General features: G+C 38.3%; 1 protein-coding gene across 1 annotated transcript in view; it reads left to right on the top strand.

Moving 5' to 3' along the window:
* The first annotated feature begins 262 nt into the window (after positions 1-262).
* MAT1A (methionine adenosyltransferase 1A) overlaps positions 263-20,403 on the top strand; it is a 40,801-nt gene continuing 20,660 nt past the window's right edge. The window contains exons 1-3 of the mRNA XM_069068383.1: positions 263-623; positions 8,191-8,268; positions 12,246-12,368. Of these exons, the coding sequence (XP_068924484.1) occupies positions 530-623; positions 8,191-8,268; positions 12,246-12,368 (295 nt within the window). The 5' untranslated portion in view covers positions 263-529. The remainder of the gene's footprint in view (positions 624-8,190; positions 8,269-12,245; positions 12,369-20,403) is intronic.

Below are 20,403 nucleotides of genomic sequence, written 5' to 3'. Positions count from 1 at the left end.
CATGTGAAAACATTTCCATCTGTCCAAAGGGGGTGTTAAAATGGGAGTAATTCATAAATTCCTAATGCAGTCAATGAAGGATCCCGTAGGTTCTTCACTTTTGTAAAAATCGTAGGGTTTCTTGGTGTACAATGCTGAATTTTATGCTGTGGAGGATCAGAGTTCATTGAAATTCTCCCAAAGAAAGAATGTTCCCCTCCTCTCCCAGAAAATGGACTCCTCCAAATTTCTCACATGATTATTCAGGCACTTTCACTTTTCCATATATAGGAGCAACTGGAACTGAAGCTCCAATCAGCCAGAGACACTGATAGGGGGAAGAGGCACATGCCACTCAGTTCACTCATTCACTTTCTCATACATCCTTGTTCTACTCACACTTGCTCAAAGCTCTGCAGGCAGAGGCAGTCTCCTAGATAGAAACAGCTCTGCTGGGGGGAAATTCCTTTTGGCTCCCAAAGGCAACCAGGGTGCAATAAGAGTCCTCAAGCTGCTCCTTTGAAGAAACTTAAGGGGAAAGTGTTGCAACATGAATGGACCTGTGGATGGCTTGTGTGACCATTCTCTGAGTGAAGAAGGGGCTTTCATGTTCACTTCGGAGTCTGTAGGAGAAGGGCATCCTGGTAAGTTAGTTTGCCTGGGAGCAGCTTCACAAAGTTAAGTCACTAGCAATTAGTGGCATGGGATGGAAGAGGTGGGTGGTTGCCCAAAGAAGTTTATAGTTAGGGTCAACAATGCCATTGAAGAGGGCAGCTTATATTACTTTTGTGATTATTTCTCTAACAACAAACAAACAAACCACAACAGTTAGATATGCAGTTACAGCCTTGGACCAGGAGTCAGGAAGATCTGAATTTGAATCCTACCTTAGACATTTATTATTTGTATGACTCTGGGCAAGCCACTTATTATTTGGATCCCTTATTTGTTAAGTAAGGGTAATATATTAGCATCAACTTTTCTGGGTTGTTGGGAAGATAAAATGAGGGCACATGTAAAGCATTTTGTACCCTTAAATTGCTATATAAATCTGTTTTTATTTATTATTGCCAATAATGATAATAATAATAATCCTGTCATGAATATGAATGGATGGGCTTTGGGCTCCATGGTCTCAAAGCCTTAGAAAACCCATTTTCATAGAAAGATTGAACTCTCTCAGCTATCAGAGAAGAAACAAAATAAGAGGGTACCAAACAACAGTGTATGCTGTATGTTTAGCCCCCTAGAATCTTGTTATATATTTTTTTTAAATAAGGAAATATATGTAGTTGCTTGAAGTGGTAATGCAAAATTAATCATCTGAATGTCTATATATACAGTCAGAACATTTAAAATTACATATCTTTAAAAAAAATCAAATGGTCATCTGCCACCAATATGCAGCTTGAGTCAACAGAAAATGTTCCCTCAAACAAGGACAAGGGTCACTGAGTTTTCCATGTTAAGTGAATGTACTTTAGAAAGAAAGAGATGGTATCAAATGTCTGTTATTTTAGGAAATGTGAAGAAAAATAACATTGGCTGAAAAGATAATTATTTGCCCTGCTGCTCCTGCAAAGGCATATGAACAATAACTACCTCAGGAAGGGAAATCATCATTCTTGATGGTTGTAACTATGATCAAATTCATAGGATCAAAAATTTAGAACCAGAGACCTTTGAAATCCTAGAATTATAGGCTTTGAGCTGTAAGGGACCTTGGAGGTCGTCTAGTACAACCTCCACATTTTACAGATGAGAAGACAAAGGCTCAGAAAGTGAAGTGATTTGTTCAGCACCACACAATCAATCAGTCTAGCCAAAGCAATATTCACACCAAGGGCCTCTGACTCAGACACCACTTCTTTTTACTTTATGCCATGCCCTCCCAAAGACACAACATGGCATTATGGATTGAGTGTTGGACCCGGAGTTGGAAAGAACTGGGTTCAAATTCTGCCCCTGACACTTAGTAGCTGTGTGATCAATGGCAAGTCACTTACCTTCTGAGAGCCTCATTTTCCTTGTCTGCAAAATGCTTACCAGTAATACCTGTAGTCGCTATCTTACAGGACTATTGATAATCTCATGGGAAATGACTATAAAATGCTTTGCTAACCTGAAGGCAATATTGAAATTCCAGTTGTTTCTAGTCTCTAGCATTATTCTTGTAAAATGTTATAGATATAGGGATATCATAAAGTTCAGGTATATTTTGCAGCTCTGAACAAGGTTTTTTATACTTTAGACTTAACACAAGACATTTTGGCAACCCTTAAATCTGTAGTTTCAGCATGTGCTTATGTGCTGTTTAGAGGCTTTGTTGATAACTTGAAATGTATTGCAACATAACACGTTTACTCACTGAAACAAACTCAATCCAGTAAACATTTATTATCTTTCCTATATTTCATTCTCCTAGTTTGTTTCTTTCCCCCCCTGTATGACATTTCCTTTTGGTTCATTAGTTCCTTCCCCACCTCCCAGTGCAGTAGGTGAATGTTATTATGCCTTTATTCTCCTATTTTCCACTTCAAATTTTTTGTCTACTAATTTTGAAGTATGGTATCTGGGGTTGTCATGGCATTTATTTTCCAGTGTACTGCTTTGTCTCATGCATTGTAGAGAGCTCCAAGTGTTTATGAAGTGCTGACAATTAGCGATTCCGATTTTCTGTACCTAGGGAAAAAACCTTGGGACTTTGGACATCCAGTGACCAGTTTGGGCCTTCAAAGAGCCCATAATGATACAATGCTAATGTCTTGAATAGTTGAAAAATGAAAAAAACTCAGTTAATTAAGGAATGATTTTGATTGCCAAGTACCATTTAGATGAATTCCTATCCAGCATTTCCCTTCACTCCAAATTCATTAAATTGACACTTTATTTTTTCCATTATATGAGAATAGTCATTAGGCCACCAAATCTGGGGAGACTTTCAACATGTTTGAAGTAAGGTAGTTTTGAAAAACAGCAGAGAGGAAAATATGGCTACATATTACCAATGAAGAATCATGCATAAAAGTGCTATCAAGGATATTATTAAAGAGAAGTATGCCTAGAAAAGGAAGTAGGATGATTATATCCCGAGAGCCCTTGCTTTCAGTGGAGGACCAATGCTCTATTGGCATTGGTATCCATCCAGAGATCTGGAAGAAGGCCCCAACATGGTGGGCAGACCCCTTGGACAAGAGTAAAACAGGATCAACAAACATGGATGTATGATTTGTGATTTTAGTGATTAGAGCAAATACCCACACCGATGAAATCACAGCTCCATGGATGTACCATTGAAGGATCAAAATAATAACTCAAAAAGTTGGAATTTGGGTTTATTTCCAAATAAATTACTTTTTGGATAATGTAAACAATTTCACCTTACTATATAGTCTTGGTGCTAGAAAGAAATTAATATTGCAACATTTATACGAAGCTTCAGATTATAATCATGGCATTATATTTACAATATTTAGCAATACCAATAAAAATAAACATAAACAGAATGCACATTCCTTTTGTCCCTTTCATTGGACTGCGCTCAAGAGTCTATTGAAATCTTTGAGCCCTAACTATCTCGTACCACTCTTTTGGGACTCCTATGTATTCATTTTAAAATGCATGTATTCAGTCTTGTCCAGGTAGATTATAAGATACTTCAGTGTAGTAATTATATTTTGCTCAAAATGGGAGCTTAATGAATGTTAACTCATCCTGCAGCCTTCCTTAGCTCGTATAAGAAGAATGATAGTTCCTTAGTGCTGAAAAAAGATATTCCTTCTCAAGAATGGAATCTATTTCTTATTTGGACCTGCAGAGGAAGCATACCACCAGATTTATGTCCCTCAGCAAGATTTCCGGGTAGGGATGAGCGCATCATAAGCCATCCTTAAAAGATTGTTGCAATAGCTAACAGCTGGAAACTTATTTACCTTAAAGGCAATGTGGAAAAGGAATTAGTCATTCCTTTGTGAAAGGAGCATCAATATAAATCATAAAGACAAATACACTATTATAATATGAACTACTTCATGTATTGAGAGAGCCTCCTTCAAAATTATATGAGAATAATAATTACTCACATTTCACGTGAGCAGGCCTGTGAATTAGGGATACAACTATTACCATCCCCATTTAAAAGATGAGAAAAGTGAAGATCTTAGATGTTAAGTGACTTTTTTCATGGTCACAAAGCTAGTAAGTCTTTGAGAGAGGATTCAACCACAGGTCTATTGACTTCAAGTACAATATGTTTAACATTATAACCTATTGTCTCCTTTGACATCTTGACAGTGTTCATACTTATAGAGAAAAAGAACATAGTAAGCAAAGACTATCACCATTCTTTACTGTAGCTTACTCTCTACCAATAATCACAATTATAATAATAGTTTGCATTTCCACAGTTTAAGGTTTGTAAAGTGCTTCATACTATGTCTTCCTTTATTCTCACCACCGTGGGAGGTAGAAACTATTACTAACCTCATTTTACAGATGATGAAATTGAGGCAAATAGGTTAAGTGACTTGCCTAGTGTTACACAGTTCATATGAGAATGGATTTGAACTCAGTTTTTCCTGACTCCAGGACCAGCACTCTATCTACTGTGAACTAATCTAACTCTTTCACTTTCTTCAATAAGACCAGGAAAACATACTCAATTAGTCTTTATCAAGCTTAGTCAACCCTTTTCAGCAAAATGGGTGACTCCTATCAGTTTAGGGGATTTTGAAGTGGGCATTATATGCAAATGTGTTTTATCAGACTTTAGATTTAGCCTAAAATATACATATCATAAATTCTCATTCTTCAATTCCTCACTGTAGCATGGAAGAAATATCAAGTTCTTGAAAGCTATTGTCAGTAGAGTTGAAGTTCTGTTGATTTTACCCAGCTGGAAGAACTCTACCTGGTAATGGGCCATCTGTATGTTGTCTGACCAGACTAGCTAAATTTTAAGAGACTCAACACCATTCCATTGACTACAGGGTGCTGCATTGTTTTGGTCTCACCAATTCTTGAAGATTAATTATTTTGTTAGAGTGGCGTTGTAATCTCTGCTTTTGGAAGGAATACCATGCCAATAAATTGCATATTGTTGAACTTCTGAAATAAGTACTATTGTTTCCATATTACTTAGAGTTTCTTTTTCCTCCATCTAACTGGCTACTTATGTAAAGCCAACTGAATTATTTAGTTTGGTTGTAGCATACTCACAAAGTAGATGATTTTGAGATCTTTCTCCCATGAGCATTTGGTTCTCAAGCTCTTGTTTTCATAAAGGAAAGCTCCTTCTTTGACCGTTTGATGGCCATATGCAAGTAGGCGTAGGCTTTGCTTCTTTACTCACTTTCTTCAGTAGGCCTTTAGGGAATTGGTGTATAATCCTTTGCTCATTGTCGCTCATGATAAAGAACCTAGGAGACCTTGGTCAACTTGAAAAGGTCTCTGTGCCCTGGTCTGGGCTTCCTCTCCTTTATCTTGTACTGCTCTGTGTCATTCATGGCACTTAGTATACTTCTAGGTACACAGGGTGAGTGTATACCAAATGTTTGTTGATTGATTGCATCATTCATGGAGGCCCCAGAGGTTCCCCCAGGTTTGCAAAGCAATTGGCAAGGGAACATAAGTTGCTTAAAAGAATGGTTTCATTATTGTCTTTACAATCCCCCAAACCTAACATTGTGCCATACATATAGTAGACATTTAATAGATGTTTGTTGAATTTAATTTTAATTATTGCACCCTTTCTTCAATCAGGTACAGTTTTGACTGCCGCTGCTGAATGTATTTAAAGTATATTCAGTATATCCATTTTGATATGATGAGATTTTGTTTCCTGTTTCCTGTCCCACCCATGTAAATGGGACACAAAGAGGCAGACAAGGGGATATTGTTGTGCTTCATTAAATTGTCATTTAAATTATTCATTGTTATTTGTATGATACATAGCCCTTGAATGGCTCTTTGGTTTCTATGATGTGGTAGCTGTTCAGATGCTCTGTGTGTTAAAGCAAGATGAGGAATTTTGAGAACATTTTCCAGTGTGAGTGCTGGATTTGGAATTTAAAAAACCCTGGGTTTGACTTGTACTTCTGCTTACTACTTGTGTGACCTTGGATAAGTCATTCCCTTCTCTGTACCTCAGATTCCTCATCTGTAAAAGGAAGGGGTTGGATTGGATGGTTCCTCCCAGTTCTTAATCTGTTGTGCTTTGAATGTATACAGGTAACTATATTCAAATTTTCGGGTTGGGGCATAGTGAATGGAGTTCATTCTAAGATTTTTTTTGATAGTGTCAACCATTTTTTTAGATGAATGTGAATATATATGAATGTTTTTAAAGATAATATGAACTATTAGAGGAACAACAGAATGTTTTAGTGAATGTAGTTTTAAAATTTTGTTCTAACAATACTTACAAGTAAAATGTAATACAACCCAGTGTTGGTGCGTGAAAGGATCCCAGACACGTTTCCCTTTTAGTTTCATCAAAAAAAAATTCTATACAGGAAAATATTTGTATATATGGTCAGCTTTCTACTTCTAGATTAGTGGATTGCTCTATGCAGTAGAAAATACTAAGACAAATTCCATTTGATTTGGGAATGTGTGACATATTATATTGTTTAAAACAGATTTACATTCCAATTAAATTCAGTTACATAGTTCCCAGAGTGATAATTTTTATGTAAATAATTGAAAGTCACTTGTAGGTATAGATATTTTTTTTTAAAATAGAAACAAAAAATATTATAAGCAAACTCCCACTGGTAAAATGAACCTAAAATATGAAGAAAGTAATGCCAGGTAAATGTTGCATAAAATAGAGTAGAGGGAATTGATAAAAGACAACAATATAAACATATTTCATGTTCTTTAGTATCCATCTGAACCAGAGCCTAATACAATTTTAGATATAGTAACTATGGTTCCATGGCTACACACTTAGAAGTTTCTTGGCTTAAATGATAGTATTCACGTGATTATGTGGCCTGTTCCTCACTGGAGAAACAGAGAAGTGATTTCAAGAACTGATCTTTGTAGCCAACTTGAAACTTGAACTTGACATCTAAAACTGTGTGTGCAAGGCCAAAGTGCTTTTTATTCCTTAAGTTTTGAACATGGGCAGCTCAGATTGTCCTGAAGTAACAGTGATATGATGAGTTTTTTCCAGCTTATTATATTTTCCCCAAACATGATGCTCTTCAAGATGTGCATAATGGTTCAATGGGAAAATTTGATATTTCTTCCCTAAAATACTATGTGTCAAATAATGACAAACACAATCAGATATAGATGGATATGGTATTTTTGGTATGAAAATAAGGTTAATTTGCCCAATCCAAAAGTTATCTGATCTCCCTTGATGCCAGTGCAATTCCAAATGCCTTGATCAGCATCTATGATGTTGGTATGTGTCAGATTTTGAAGAGCTCTGTGGCCAAAATCGTTTGAGAAATGCAGTTCTGGGTTCCCTCTTTACAGGTATCCTGTAAAAGATGTCGAGCAAAAGAATGACGCCAAACTATCGATTGGAGCTCCCTTGTATCTACTGCAGCTAACATTACACAGGGGGTTTCAGTTAACTATTGGCTTCATTAAAAACAATGATGATGCGTGGCATTTTGGATCCATCTGAGAAGGCTAGAGAATTTCTTATGACAATATCTTAAATTGTTGTACTGTCCTAGAGGTATTCTCCTGTTCACTTTTGTTTTAGAAGTTTCACATTGCTAAGGCACAGCATTTTGAACCTAGTGCATTGAGTCTTACAAAACAAACAAAAAAACCCCCATCTATTGTCCAATCGGATTTCATTGCCCTAACTTTAACTTGTTACTATTGAAGGAAGTGCTTGAGTGTCTGCTTTTAGGACTTTTCCAGATGTGCACTCAGGAATTAGAGAATATATGTTGATGGATGAAAAAATTATTAGAAGAATGTTTGTGAATTACCCTGGAGGTCTTGGAATAACTGTTTTTGGCATACATTTTTCTCTACAGGAAATTCCAGGATTAGAACAAAAATCTACATCACCCTAAAGTTGGGATGGTAGAGGAGTGGTGCTGGATACAGTGTTTGAAATTATTTCTCATTTCTTAGATATCTGATATGTCTCTTCTTTAATAGCTGATGATATATTCACATTTGTCCATTCATATATTGTGTATTTACTATTTCAGACTCATAGTTTACTTCTTATTTCAGATAAGATCTGTGATCAGATCAGTGATGCCGTGCTGGACGCCCATCTCAAACAAGACCCAAATGCTAAAGTTGCTTGTGGTAAGAATCACAAAATCACATGATTTTGAGAGAAATGATTATTTCTCTCTTGTATTTAATAACTATTGTATTGGGACCAAGGTTTTTCTTTTTTTCTACTTCTTCATCAAGAAGCCTACCATCTTAAAGATTTACCCAGGCCAAGATCTAATCCGACAGTAAAGGAAATTCTATATTGGGGTTAATGGGTGTGTTACTGCACATTGTATTTGCTCAGACAGATCTGAGAAAATTTGACTCCTCCCTTTAGTTCAGACAGGTGAAGTTGATAAGTCTCTCTGACCAAGTTGTTTAGCCCAAGACCCTCATTTTAATATGATCCACCCTCTTATTGTAATATTCATTCTCTCATTAATTGTTAACCAATCAGAGTTGATTGCCACCCCTCAGGAATACCTACTCTTTGAAGGGCATAACTGTGAACCCACAACCAAGAGAGATGACCAAAAGACCCTCATTTTATTAGTAAATGTGCTGGCCTTATAGATAAAATGATTAAATTACCCAGAAATTATGTCTCAAAATTTCTAATTGTCACAATTCCCTTATTGGAAGGAACCTCAAAGCCCATCTAGTCCAACCTATATTTGAGCAAGAATCTCCTCTACGGAGTAGCCAGCAAGTGATTATCTAGCCTTTCTTTGAAGACCTCTGGTAGAGGGGTGTGTATATATGTGTGTATTGTGCATATGTGTAGGTGTGTGTATGTTTGTGTGTGCATATGTGTGCATGTTTATGTGTGCATATATGTAGATGTGTATTGTGTTGTGTGCATGTGTGTATGCATGTGTGCATATATGCGTGCGTATGTTTGTGTGTGCACACACATGTTTGTGTGTGTGCGCATATGTGTGGGCATGCATGTGTGTGGTTGTGCATGTGTGTATAAACGTGTTTGTGTGCGCATGTGTGCACATGTGTATGCATGTATCTTTGTGTGTGTATGTGCGCATATGTGTAGGTGTGTATGTTTTGTGCGTGTGCGTGCATGTGTGCATGCACATGTGTATGTTTGTGTATGTGTGCATATGTGTTGTGAGTGTGTGTATACATATGAGCACATATGTATGTGTGTATGTTTGTGAGTATGTGCATGTGTGTATGTTTGCACATGTGTAGGTGTGCGCATATGTGTAGGTGTGTATATGTTTGTGTGTGCATGTGTGCGTATGTGTATACTTGAGTATTACCTCTCAAAGTGACTATTGCATGTCTGGTTCCTCTAGTTGTTCACAAGTTTTTCCTTAAATCAAATCAGATCTACATCTGTATAATTCTGACCTGTGGCTCCTAGTTCTGCCGTATACCATATTAGCAGCTAGGTTACTCAGTGGATAGAGCATTAGGCCTGGAGTCAGGGGAGGCCTGGGTTCAAATCCAGCATCAGACTCTTACTAACTATGCAAGTCACTTAACTTCTGTTTGCCTCAGTTTCCTCATCTGTAAAAAGGAGAATAGCAATAACCCCTAGATCCCAGTGTTGTGAGGATCAAATTAGTTAATAATTGTAAAGTACTTGGTATAATACCTAGATATTGTTACTGATACATAAATGCTAGCTATTATTCTTGTTGTAATTACTATTATTTGGGGATGAGGTAGAGCAAGCCCGATTTTCTGTGACAATTTTTCAATTACTTCAAGACCAATCGTTTTTCTCTCCTTAAGACATTTTTAGGCTAAACATCCTGTTTTCCTCTTCCAACCCTCATGGGGCATGTTCATGAAGGCCTCAACTCTCCTGGTTAACCTCCCCTGGATGCTTGCTGGTTGATCAACATCTTTCCTAAAATATTGTGCCCATAACAACACCATTTTCCAGATGTGGTTTGATTAGGACAGGGCACGATGGGATCATCACCTCGATAATACTGAACATTGCATTTCTGAATGAGGGATGTTGACATGATACTTTTGGCAGTCCCACCAAGCTGTCAGCTCACATTGGTTTCAGCCAATTGAACCCTCCACTAGTTTTTCAGATGATTCCCAGTTTAGCTATATCCCTCCATCTTATGTCCTCATGAAATAATTTTTTAAACCTCAGTCTAAAACCTTTACCATTTCATCTTATTAGATTAAGCCCAACATTCTAGCCTGCCAAGGTCTTTCAGGATCCTGATTTTGTGATTGGTTGATGACTGTCACATCTAGCTTTGTGTCATTTTCCAAGTGTAATAGAGGTCCTATTTATTCTTGGGTACATGTAAAATTTTATTTTCTTCTCCTAGAGATCTAAATATTCAGATGAGTATTGAGTGGTGCTTTCATGCTTCATGGGATATAGTGTTTTAGTTAGTCAACAAGCATTTTTTTAAGTGCTTACTATGGGATAGGCACTGTGCTAAGAACTTGCTTAAAATATTATAAGTGAAAGGGACCTTAGAAATAATCTAGCTCAATCCTTTCATTTTAAAGGTGAGGAAACTGAGTCTTAGAGGTTACATCTATTTCCAAGTCACTTGCCAAATTAAGCTCAGAGCCAGGAACTAGAATCCAAACAGGCTATCTCCTAAATCCACTGTCTTTCACCAACATGAATTTTTTCTCCCATTTCTATAGGTGAAATTATCATAATATATGAAAATTAGGAGTTTTATCTTTTTGTTTTGTGTTGTAGAAGTTCTGCTTGGTGTTTTTAGCGGTCCTAAATAAGTTACCATCTCTGGGAGAATAGTGCTATGTACAGCCTGTCTCAGAACTTAGTCACAGTTAGAAATTTCCAGAGAGTGTGTCTGATTGGAAATGAGGCAGGTTATCTTCATTTAGGGGAAGTACCAATGCAGATGTTGGGCCTTCTGCAGGAAGTTATCAGACAGTGCCTGGGAACAAGCCTTTAAAGTAACAGTTAATGATGCCTTCACTATACCAAAATGGGACATAAACACAGATACCTCTCTGGATTAAATTTATTTTTTTCATTTCTAATTTCTAATTCATCATAGCATTCGATAGAAGAGTGGATGTCTAGGGGATTATTATTTTGGCACTAGTCTGTTGGTTAAAGTTAAATTATGTGATAATTAATTCATTCTCCCATATATGTCATAATATCCTCTTGTGGCTCCTTATTAGGCCAGGAGATAGACCAAGGCACATTATTGTTTGATTAAATCAGAGGCACCATCTAAATTTCATTCACATCATTATCATCCTCTATCAGTATTTCTTAGACCTGAATAAGGTGCAAGGCTCTTCATCTTGACATTAAGGGAATGCTTTTTCCATTTGCCTTTGATTTTAGTAAGACTCAGAATTATAATGACAGATTTATAGAATTTTTGAGCTGGAAAAGTTTTTAAAGATCAATCTTGTCCAATTCTATCATTCTATAGGTAAGAAAACTAAAGCCCAGAGAAGTCATAAGACAATAGATTAATTCTGGAAAGGGCATCAGAGGCCTTCTTGTCTAACTCTCTTATTTTGCATATGGGAAAACTTAGACCCAGGGAGGTTGAGTGACTTTTCTAGTCATAAAGACAAGAAGCATCAGAGGTAGCATCTGACTTGGGTCCTCAGATTCTAGAGACAGTGTTCCTTCCATAAGAGACTTTTCTAGGGTCACAGGGCTCATTTGATCTTATTCTAGTACCAATTTCATAGTACACATATGAAGCATATTCTGGCCAAAGGTGTAGTTGTGCAAGGGGACAGCCTGACCCCAAGGTCCCATACATTTTGCAGGGGTTGAGAGAGGGATTATGGACCACTGCCAGTCCTTTGGTGGGGAGGAAGGGGGCAGACAGAAGTTGTACTGTATGGCGACATGAAGAATGACCTAAAGGATGGTTGCTATGGGGAGGAAACATGCTCTCTCCCCTGGGACAAAACCCCAGTCACCCCATACTAGTTACAGTTTTGCCATCCAGTCTTCTTCAGATTTTTCAATGTCTCTCTGAGGTCTGTGTCAGGCAGTATGGAGTCTTTGCTGCCTTGCAATATGTGTTCTAAGGTTTCCTCTGTCCTCTCCTTTACAGAGACTGTCTGCAAAACTGGTATGGTCCTACTCTGTGGGGAGATCACTTCGATTGCCATGGTGGATTATCAGCGAGTAGTCCGGGATACCATTAAACACATAGGCTATGATGATTCAGCCAAAGGTAGGGAAAAATGTTGGAACTGAAGAGCGTATTTGTTTTACCTGTAAACAGGTATAAGGATGAGAGCAGATTTATCTGGAGGCTGTTCAGATGCCTCCATAAAGATGGGTGAACCAAATTCCCAGGCCATCTCATAGGAATTCAGGGGTGGCATAAAAGGCCATGTCAGAAAAAGATGAGCTCAGGGAGCTGTGCCTACATATCTTCATTCTGACAATAAAGCACTGGAAGAGAAATTGCCTGTAGGCAAACACCCCTGATTGTTATAGAAAATTAGAATTAAATGAAAACATTTCTGTTTAGGTTGTCTGTTATGGCATCATTCGACTCCAATGGTGCGTGACCTTAGTCAAAAGCTTATTTAAACAAATAAGCAGCCTTGTCTTTGGAAGTGCAAACATCACCTATGAATGTTGTTCTTCCTGAGGACTTTGTACTCTGTCTAAAAGCTTTCCAAGATTAGTCGACTGTTGTAGATATTGAAGAGTGAAAATCAAGTGATTACTTACAAAATTGTACTTGGCGAAAATATCAAGGGCCTGAAGTTGAATTGATAATATTAGGTATTTCATAAGGGTGGGTGTCCTTAGATACCTGAATGGTAGAAAAATCTAAAAATGAGATCTATATAGCTCTCTTGAAATAGTGGCAAATACTGTGTGGCTTTATATATGCTTCCCACATGTAATTGAGTGAAGACTAGCATAAGAATTATGTAACAGCACATACAGGCATGATATGATATTACTTGCCTTCTCAATCAATGCAGAAGGGGCTGGAGGAGAGGGGAGAGAAAGAATTTGGAAATTAAAAAAAAAAGAATATTAAGAATAAATAAATAATGAATTGAAAAAATAAAACAATTGAAAAGGGGGAAAGGAACATCTAGAAGCAGCCTGGCGGAAGAGAGCTGGCTGTTGGGAAGACCTGTGTTCAAGTCTTACCACCGACACATACTAATGCCATGACCTTGGGCAAGAAATTTCTCTTCTCTGTGCCTTGGGAAGCTCTCTAACATTATATATTGCAGAAAAGTGCCTCTCCATTATTACTTACCACTTGTTCTCTATATTAATTAAACCTCAGGAAAGTCCCTCAAACCATAAAATGTCATAATAATGCCTTGAATCTTATGATGACAAAAAGAGACTATAAAGACATTTTGCCATTGCGTTCACTGCCTGCTTTTTTGACCGTTAGCATAGTCACATGAGGAACATGTTAGGCTAAAGCTAAGTGACTAGACTGGGAGTCAGGGAGACTTGAGTTTGAATCCTGCCACAATCACATACTAGCTATGTGAACCTGATCAAGTCACTTAACCTCTTTCTGCCTCATGTCCTCATCTGTAAAATTGAGGCAATAATAGAATCTATCTCATAAGGTTGTTATGATGATCAAATGAAATAATATAGTACTTTACAGCAATATATAAATGCTAGCTATCATTTTTATTGTTATTACTACCAGCATTACTAATAAGGAACAAAGTAGAGAAAAAATATTTAAAAATTGATTGATATTATTTATATTTTTGTCATCAAGGTTAATAATTTGCTTAAGATATCTTGTGTTTATTTTTTTCACGTAAACATATTTTTAAAAATTATTTATTTTAACATTCTTTTAAAAAAATTTAGTTCAAAATTTTCTCCCTCCCACCTGCCCCTTCCCCACCCACTGAGAAGACAAGTAATATGATATCAGTTATACATGCAAAATAATGCAAATCATATTTCCATATTAGCCCTATCACCAGAAAGCAAGAAAAATAACATAAGATAATTTTGCTCCAGTTTGCACTGTTTGTAGTTCTCTCTCTGGAGGTGGATGGCATTTTTCATCATAAGGCCTTTAGAATTGTCTTGAATCATTGTCTTGATCAGAATAAGCCAAGTCATCTTTTGTCTTTATTAAGGTCATTAGTACCTGCCTCAAGTCCCAGCTTCTCACTGAAAATTTCTCGGACCATTGGAACCTACACTAATTTCCCTCTGCTTGGAACCTAACAGTTTATATCTATCATGCTATAAAGTTTAGCACTTAGTTGTAGTATTTTATTGTTTGTTATTGTTTAAAATTGCTTTCGATAGTCGTGAGTTCCTAGGTGGATTTTCAATTTCTTGAAGGCAGGAATAATTTTTTATACTACTTTTGTATTCTCCCCCACCCCCAGCTTGGATGAGATAAACAAATACTTGTTGACTGGTAGTTGAAAAGGTGTTTCCTTGCTTATGTTTGAATTTCTCAAAATCATTTTTTAATAGAGATTTGGTTGGTGGTTGTCCTTCGTAGTCAGAGGACCAAAATGACATTACTCTGCTAAAGTCAACTTTCAATGTGTCTGACCTATATGAGTTTAGAATGCTCTACCACAGGTTGGACACAAATAGTCCGCGTGAACATTTGGGGTTGAGTCTCCAAATGTGTGTATCCTGTGTTTCCTTTGAACTGTTTCAATTCTGCTTTGTTCATAAAACACAGCCCCTTCTCTGGTGTGGGCACACCATGCTGAGCAGTTTAGGCTCAGTGTGAGGGCAGCTAGTGATGCAGTGGATAGAGTGCTGGGCCTGAAGTCAAAAAGACTCATCTTCTGGAGTTCAAATATGGCTTCAGAAACTTAGTAGCTGTGTGACCCTGGGCAAGTCACTTTACCCTGTTTGCCTCAGTTCCTCATCTGTAAAATGAGCTGGAGAAGGAAATGGCAAACCACTCCAGTACCCTTGTCAAGAAAACTCCAAATGACTGGACAACAACAAAGGCTTAGCTCAAGGAGTAGGATATTACTTGTATTGACAATTATCCTTCACAGCGGGAGTGATGGCAGGCCATTGGATTGACTAATTGTTCTTGTATATTGTAAATAAAATAACTTAAGTTCAAAAAATAATTATTGAGCACCTACTCTATTTAAGGCATAATGTTAAGTGCTATGAGAGATACAAAAATGAGTGATACACAGTACTTACTTTTAGGAAGCTTGCCATATAGTAAGCAGGATAAAAGAAACATACTAATATTTTGGGGCTGAATATATGCCCCAATATGCCCCCAAATATATGGCCAAAATATATGTTTGGGGCAGAATAAGATAAGAGATGGGTTGTCACATTGAAGGGATAACACTGGAGCCAGTGTCACTGGATCAGAGAAGGGAGTATGATTGAAAAAACCTGGAAAGGTAGAATAGGACCAGGTTATGCAGGGCTTTAAAAATCAAACAGAATTTCAATCAAAATCAAACAAATATTTGATGCTGGAGGTAATAGGGAACCACTGGATTTGGTTGAATGGGAGAGGGGTAGGGTGGTGGTGATAAGTTCAGACTTGTACTTTTAGTAGGAATGTGGACTATTTGTGCCTGACATGTGACAGAGCTTTCCAAGTTCGCAATGCTCTGATTCAGCCACAGTTGAACACACTGTACCTTGACCCCAACAAAGTGATGCCATCTTGGTCCTCTTCAAGAATGAAAGACAAAAACCACCCAACTTTAGGAAGATGGATTTGACAGTTGAGTGGAGAGTGGACTAGAGAGATTTGAGGCAGGGAGACCCACCAGCAGGCTGTTAAAATAGTCCAGGCATGAAGTGATGAGGACCTGTACCAGGTCTTGCAGTGTTAGAGGAGAGAAGGGGCTGTATTTGAGAGATGCTATGAAGATATGTATTCATGAGACTTCACAGGAAGGAGATCTTAGGTGGGATAAATATCATAGACCTAATTGCATTTAACCTTGGTATTTTAGGATGTATAAGCAGGAGACAACATATAAATAACTAGATATACACAGTATGCACACAAGAGAACTGTCTATTTACCTGTCTTTCTATCTGGATACATATCTAGTTATTTATATCTAGATAGATGATGTAGAGATAGATAGATATGGATGGTTGGATAGATAGATGGATTGATGGATGGATAGATAAATAGTTGATAGATAGATAGATGGATGGATGAATGGATAGATAGAGAGATAGTAGATGGAAGGTCATCTGAGAGGAAGGTACTAGTAGCTGGGGATACTGGGAAAGACTTCCTGTAGAAGGTGGTATTAGAACTGAGTCTTGATGAAAGCCCAGAAAACTAAGAGAGAGAGGTGTGGGGCTGAACATTTCAAGCATGGAGGGCAGCCAGTGCAAAGACACAGAGATGGGAGATGCAGTGTCCTGTTCAAGGCATAGAAAGCAGCCCCAAATAGCTAGATCTCAGAGGACATGAAGGGAATCAAGTCCACTACAACAGAGCCAAACACTTGGCTCATCTACTTTCAGGGAAAATTTCCCTCATTGTTTTATATAATAATTATATTCTGTTACCAAGCTTCCCTGTATTGACCTAACTTTAATTTGAATTGGTGCGGCAGCCTTCAGAATAACTTTAAGTACAGAGGCAACTTGGCAGAATACATATTGTGCTAGCTCTGGAACTGAGAAGCCATGGGTTTGAGTTCTGTCTCAGACATGCTGGACATGTCAGTTCACCTCTTGTTGCTTTAAGCAACTCTCTGGGATTATTTAGAAATTCCAGAGAAGGTGCCGACCTTCACTGGCAGGGGAAGTTCTCCCTACACCAATGAAATCACATCTACCCCCTATCCTCAACTTTATCTCTAGCTTATGCTACTTACTAGTTATGTGACCATGGTCAAGTGATTTAACCTTTCTGAGCCTCAGTTTCCTCATCTATAAGATGGGAATAGTAATTCTTGTAATATCAGTAGAATAGATAGTATCTCTCTATGGTGTGTATGCATACACACATATATACTCATACATATATACATACATATACACATGTATACACATATACACATTGTCCATTCATTACTCACATCCATCAGTGAAGGAGAATATGTGATTTGAGTTCTAGAGACATAGATTTTAATAAAATCCTGCCCATGATAAAGTACCTTGCATTTGTGCATGCTTTCCCTAAAGTAGAATTTTCTGGCTCCTTCCCTCTCCCCCTTTCCACCTTTCTACATATCAGTGGCTGGCTGAGTTATCAACCAGTATCAGGTCAACCAGGGAAAGTTTTGGATGGCTTTTCTTGTTAGTATTGCCCTTGAGAGTTTGAGTGTGATTGAAAGTTCAGCCAGCCAATAATATCGGTAAGAAAGGGAAGGGGAGAGGAGCACAAATTCTACATTAGGTGGACAGAAGATTACAGGAATATGTAAAACTAACCCTTTTACATCTTTGTTCTCCAAGGAGGCAACATAGCTTTAAGTCAAGCTGACCATAGTTTAGAATGTGGTAGCAACATTAGATACTTCAGAATTCTTGGGCTGTTCTTTAATGTCTCTGTGGACTACTGTTAAGGAGGCAAGGTTGGGGAGAGGAGAGAACACCTTTGATGTTCCAGCTGTCCTGGGTGTACCTAAAAGAGACAATACCCCCAAATGCTCAGCCATCACTCTGAGCCCTAGAAACAAGAGGATCTTAGAATCATGGGAGCATCTATTTAGAACTAAAAGATTCCTCAGAGCCAATGGACATCACAGATAGAGAAACTGAAACACGGGGAGGATAATTGACTTGCCCACATTACAAAATTTAGTATCTGAGACAGGATTTGAACCCAGCTCTTTGCAACAGACCATCATAGATCATAGATTTAGAGCTGGAAGAGACTTCAGAGGCCATTTAGTCAAACCTCATTTTTACAGATGAGGAAACTGAGGCCTAGGAAGGCTAAAAGGCATGTTGAAAGTAAACATTTCTCTCCTCCCTATTAGTTCTTAGAAGCATTCTTTTATGACAGCTCTCCAAGGAACACACTGTTCAACATTATTTAACCTTCCTGAAATGCCAAGTGGGCATGTTGTGTCATACAGAACTGTCAACATGTTCTACCAAGAAAGTCACTTTATTTTGGTTTATTCAGAGCTTATTCAAGAGTGACTTTGTGTCTTTGTCTTTACAAGAGACAGTTCCCAGAAGGGATTTCCCCTAGAAATGGTAAAGGGAGAGACAAGTGAAAGAGTAACTCCAAAGCTCATTTTATTTCCTCATGAGCCCATCTTACTGTAGCAGATGGCACATGGACTGTTGACCGTAACTGCTAATTGGCATGGACCACTGGGCATGGAGTCAGGAAGACTTAAAGTCAAATCCAGTCTCAGACACTTTCTAGCTCTGTGACCCTGACCAAGTTCCTTAATTTCTGTCTGCCTCAGTTTCTTAAACTGTAAACTAGGGATAATAATATCACCTACCTTCCAGGGGTGTTGAAGGATGAAATAGATAATCTTTGTAAAGTGCTTACTTAGCACAGTGCCTGGCACATAGTAGGGACTTAATAAATGGTTGTTTCCATCCAGTGATGCCTGGGCAGCTCTGTGACTCTGTGTGTGTGTGTGTGTGTGTGTGTGTGTGCGCGCATACTGTTGCACACAGGTGCTAGAGTCTGTTTGATCATCATCTGGCATTGAAGATATTTCAGGAAATGTCTGGCTGTTGCAGTCGGGCAGAAAGTCACATTCTCCTCTTCTCTGGTGCGTTTGTTGTTTTATGCCAGCCTTCTTTGTCACTTCTTTGTCCTTTCTTTTCATGCATTGCAGCTCCTTCTGTTTCTGTCCTGCTGACTCCATCTTTTTTTTTAAGTATAGTTGATGCCTTTTGTTGGTACGTTACCATTATTTCTGGAAATACTGCCACCCCAAGAATTGAACCCTCTCTTGTAACTAAGGAAAACAGCTAAACAAAAACACCTGGCAGGGTGACCTTTTCTGCTGAGAGGATCACAGACCTACCCCCTCCCTTTACAGTTGAGGAAACAGACCCAGAGAGGCAAGTGACTTGTCCAAGGTAACCCAGGGAGTAATTGTCAGAGGGAACATGTGAACCTATTTTTTTCTGACTCTAAAGCCAATTCCATTTCCACAGTAACCACGCTAATGGACAGCAGGGAGGTACAGTTCAATCTCATTATCTATTCTCTGGAACAGAGGTACACAGGCCCCCTCTGAGCTCCTGCTGTGCTTTCAGTTCTCCTGCAAAGCAAGGAGAGTTCACTATTGACTAGTGAATTCCTGAGGAATGGGTCAGGCTTTCTCTACCACCCTTTTGTTAGCCCTGTAGTTAAAGACTCTGTTCATGCCTGTACTATGGCTAGGCCCTTTGGAACGTGTGTCCATCATGAAGTGCTCTCTGTTCACATACAAAATTCATGGTTAGTACTGAATGTCTGAAAAGGTTGTGGCTGTCAAGATGCACCTTGAAGAGCCTAGGAGGTGTTTTCAGCCCAGCTACTCCGGGTGGGGGCTGGGGGGAGGGAGTATGCCTTGGCCTTAATCTTGATTTATTCATATTGTTGGCATCCTCAGGTCACCTTGACCACTATGTTTTTTATGGAGTTGCTCACATTAGACCATTTCTCAGCATATAAAATCAAGCAATAACCAAGAAGGAATAATCCTCTGGCTCTGAAATGGCATTTGATTGTATAGAATTCTAGTCATGACAGATGGAATGGTTTCATTGTATAAAGTGAGATTTCTTGGGGGGGGTGTTGTATCATTTTCATATCAAATGACTAGAAGCATTTTTACTATCCCTTGTTGAGGTAATTTTTTTCCTTTCCCTACCCCCCACCTGCTTTTCTTCATAAACAGGAAGCTGAGACTCACAGGGATGGTGGGATTGTTCCAAGGCAGTCTGTGACTGAGCTGGGACTGGAACCCAGGTCCCCTGTTTCCCAATCAGTGCTATTTTAGGACGACCTGAATTAAAATCCAGTCTCAGATACTTATAAGCTGTGTGATGCTGGTTAAGTCTCTTAACCCTGTTTGCCTGTTTCCTCATCTGTAAAATGAGCTGGAGAGGGAAATAGCAAATCATTCTAGTATCTTTGTCAGGATAACCCCAAAAGGGGTCACAGAGAGTCAGACAACAACTAATTGACCAAATAACAACAGTAGTTAAAATTAGGGCCACTTTGGTGGCACAGTGAATAGAGCACTGACCCTGGAGTCAAGAGGACCTGAGTTCAAATCTGCCTTCAGATACTTACTAGCTGTGTGACCCTT

This window comes from Petaurus breviceps, unplaced genomic scaffold (assembly GCF_028583685.1).
Source record: "Petaurus breviceps papuanus isolate PSGF00001 unplaced genomic scaffold, PetGlider_PUasm1.0 90762, whole genome shotgun sequence".
NCBI classification, from domain to species: Eukaryota; Metazoa; Chordata; class Mammalia; order Diprotodontia; family Petauridae; genus Petaurus; species Petaurus breviceps.
The sequence above is the reverse complement of the archived record's forward strand: the minus strand, read 5'-3'. Positions and strand labels throughout refer to the sequence as shown.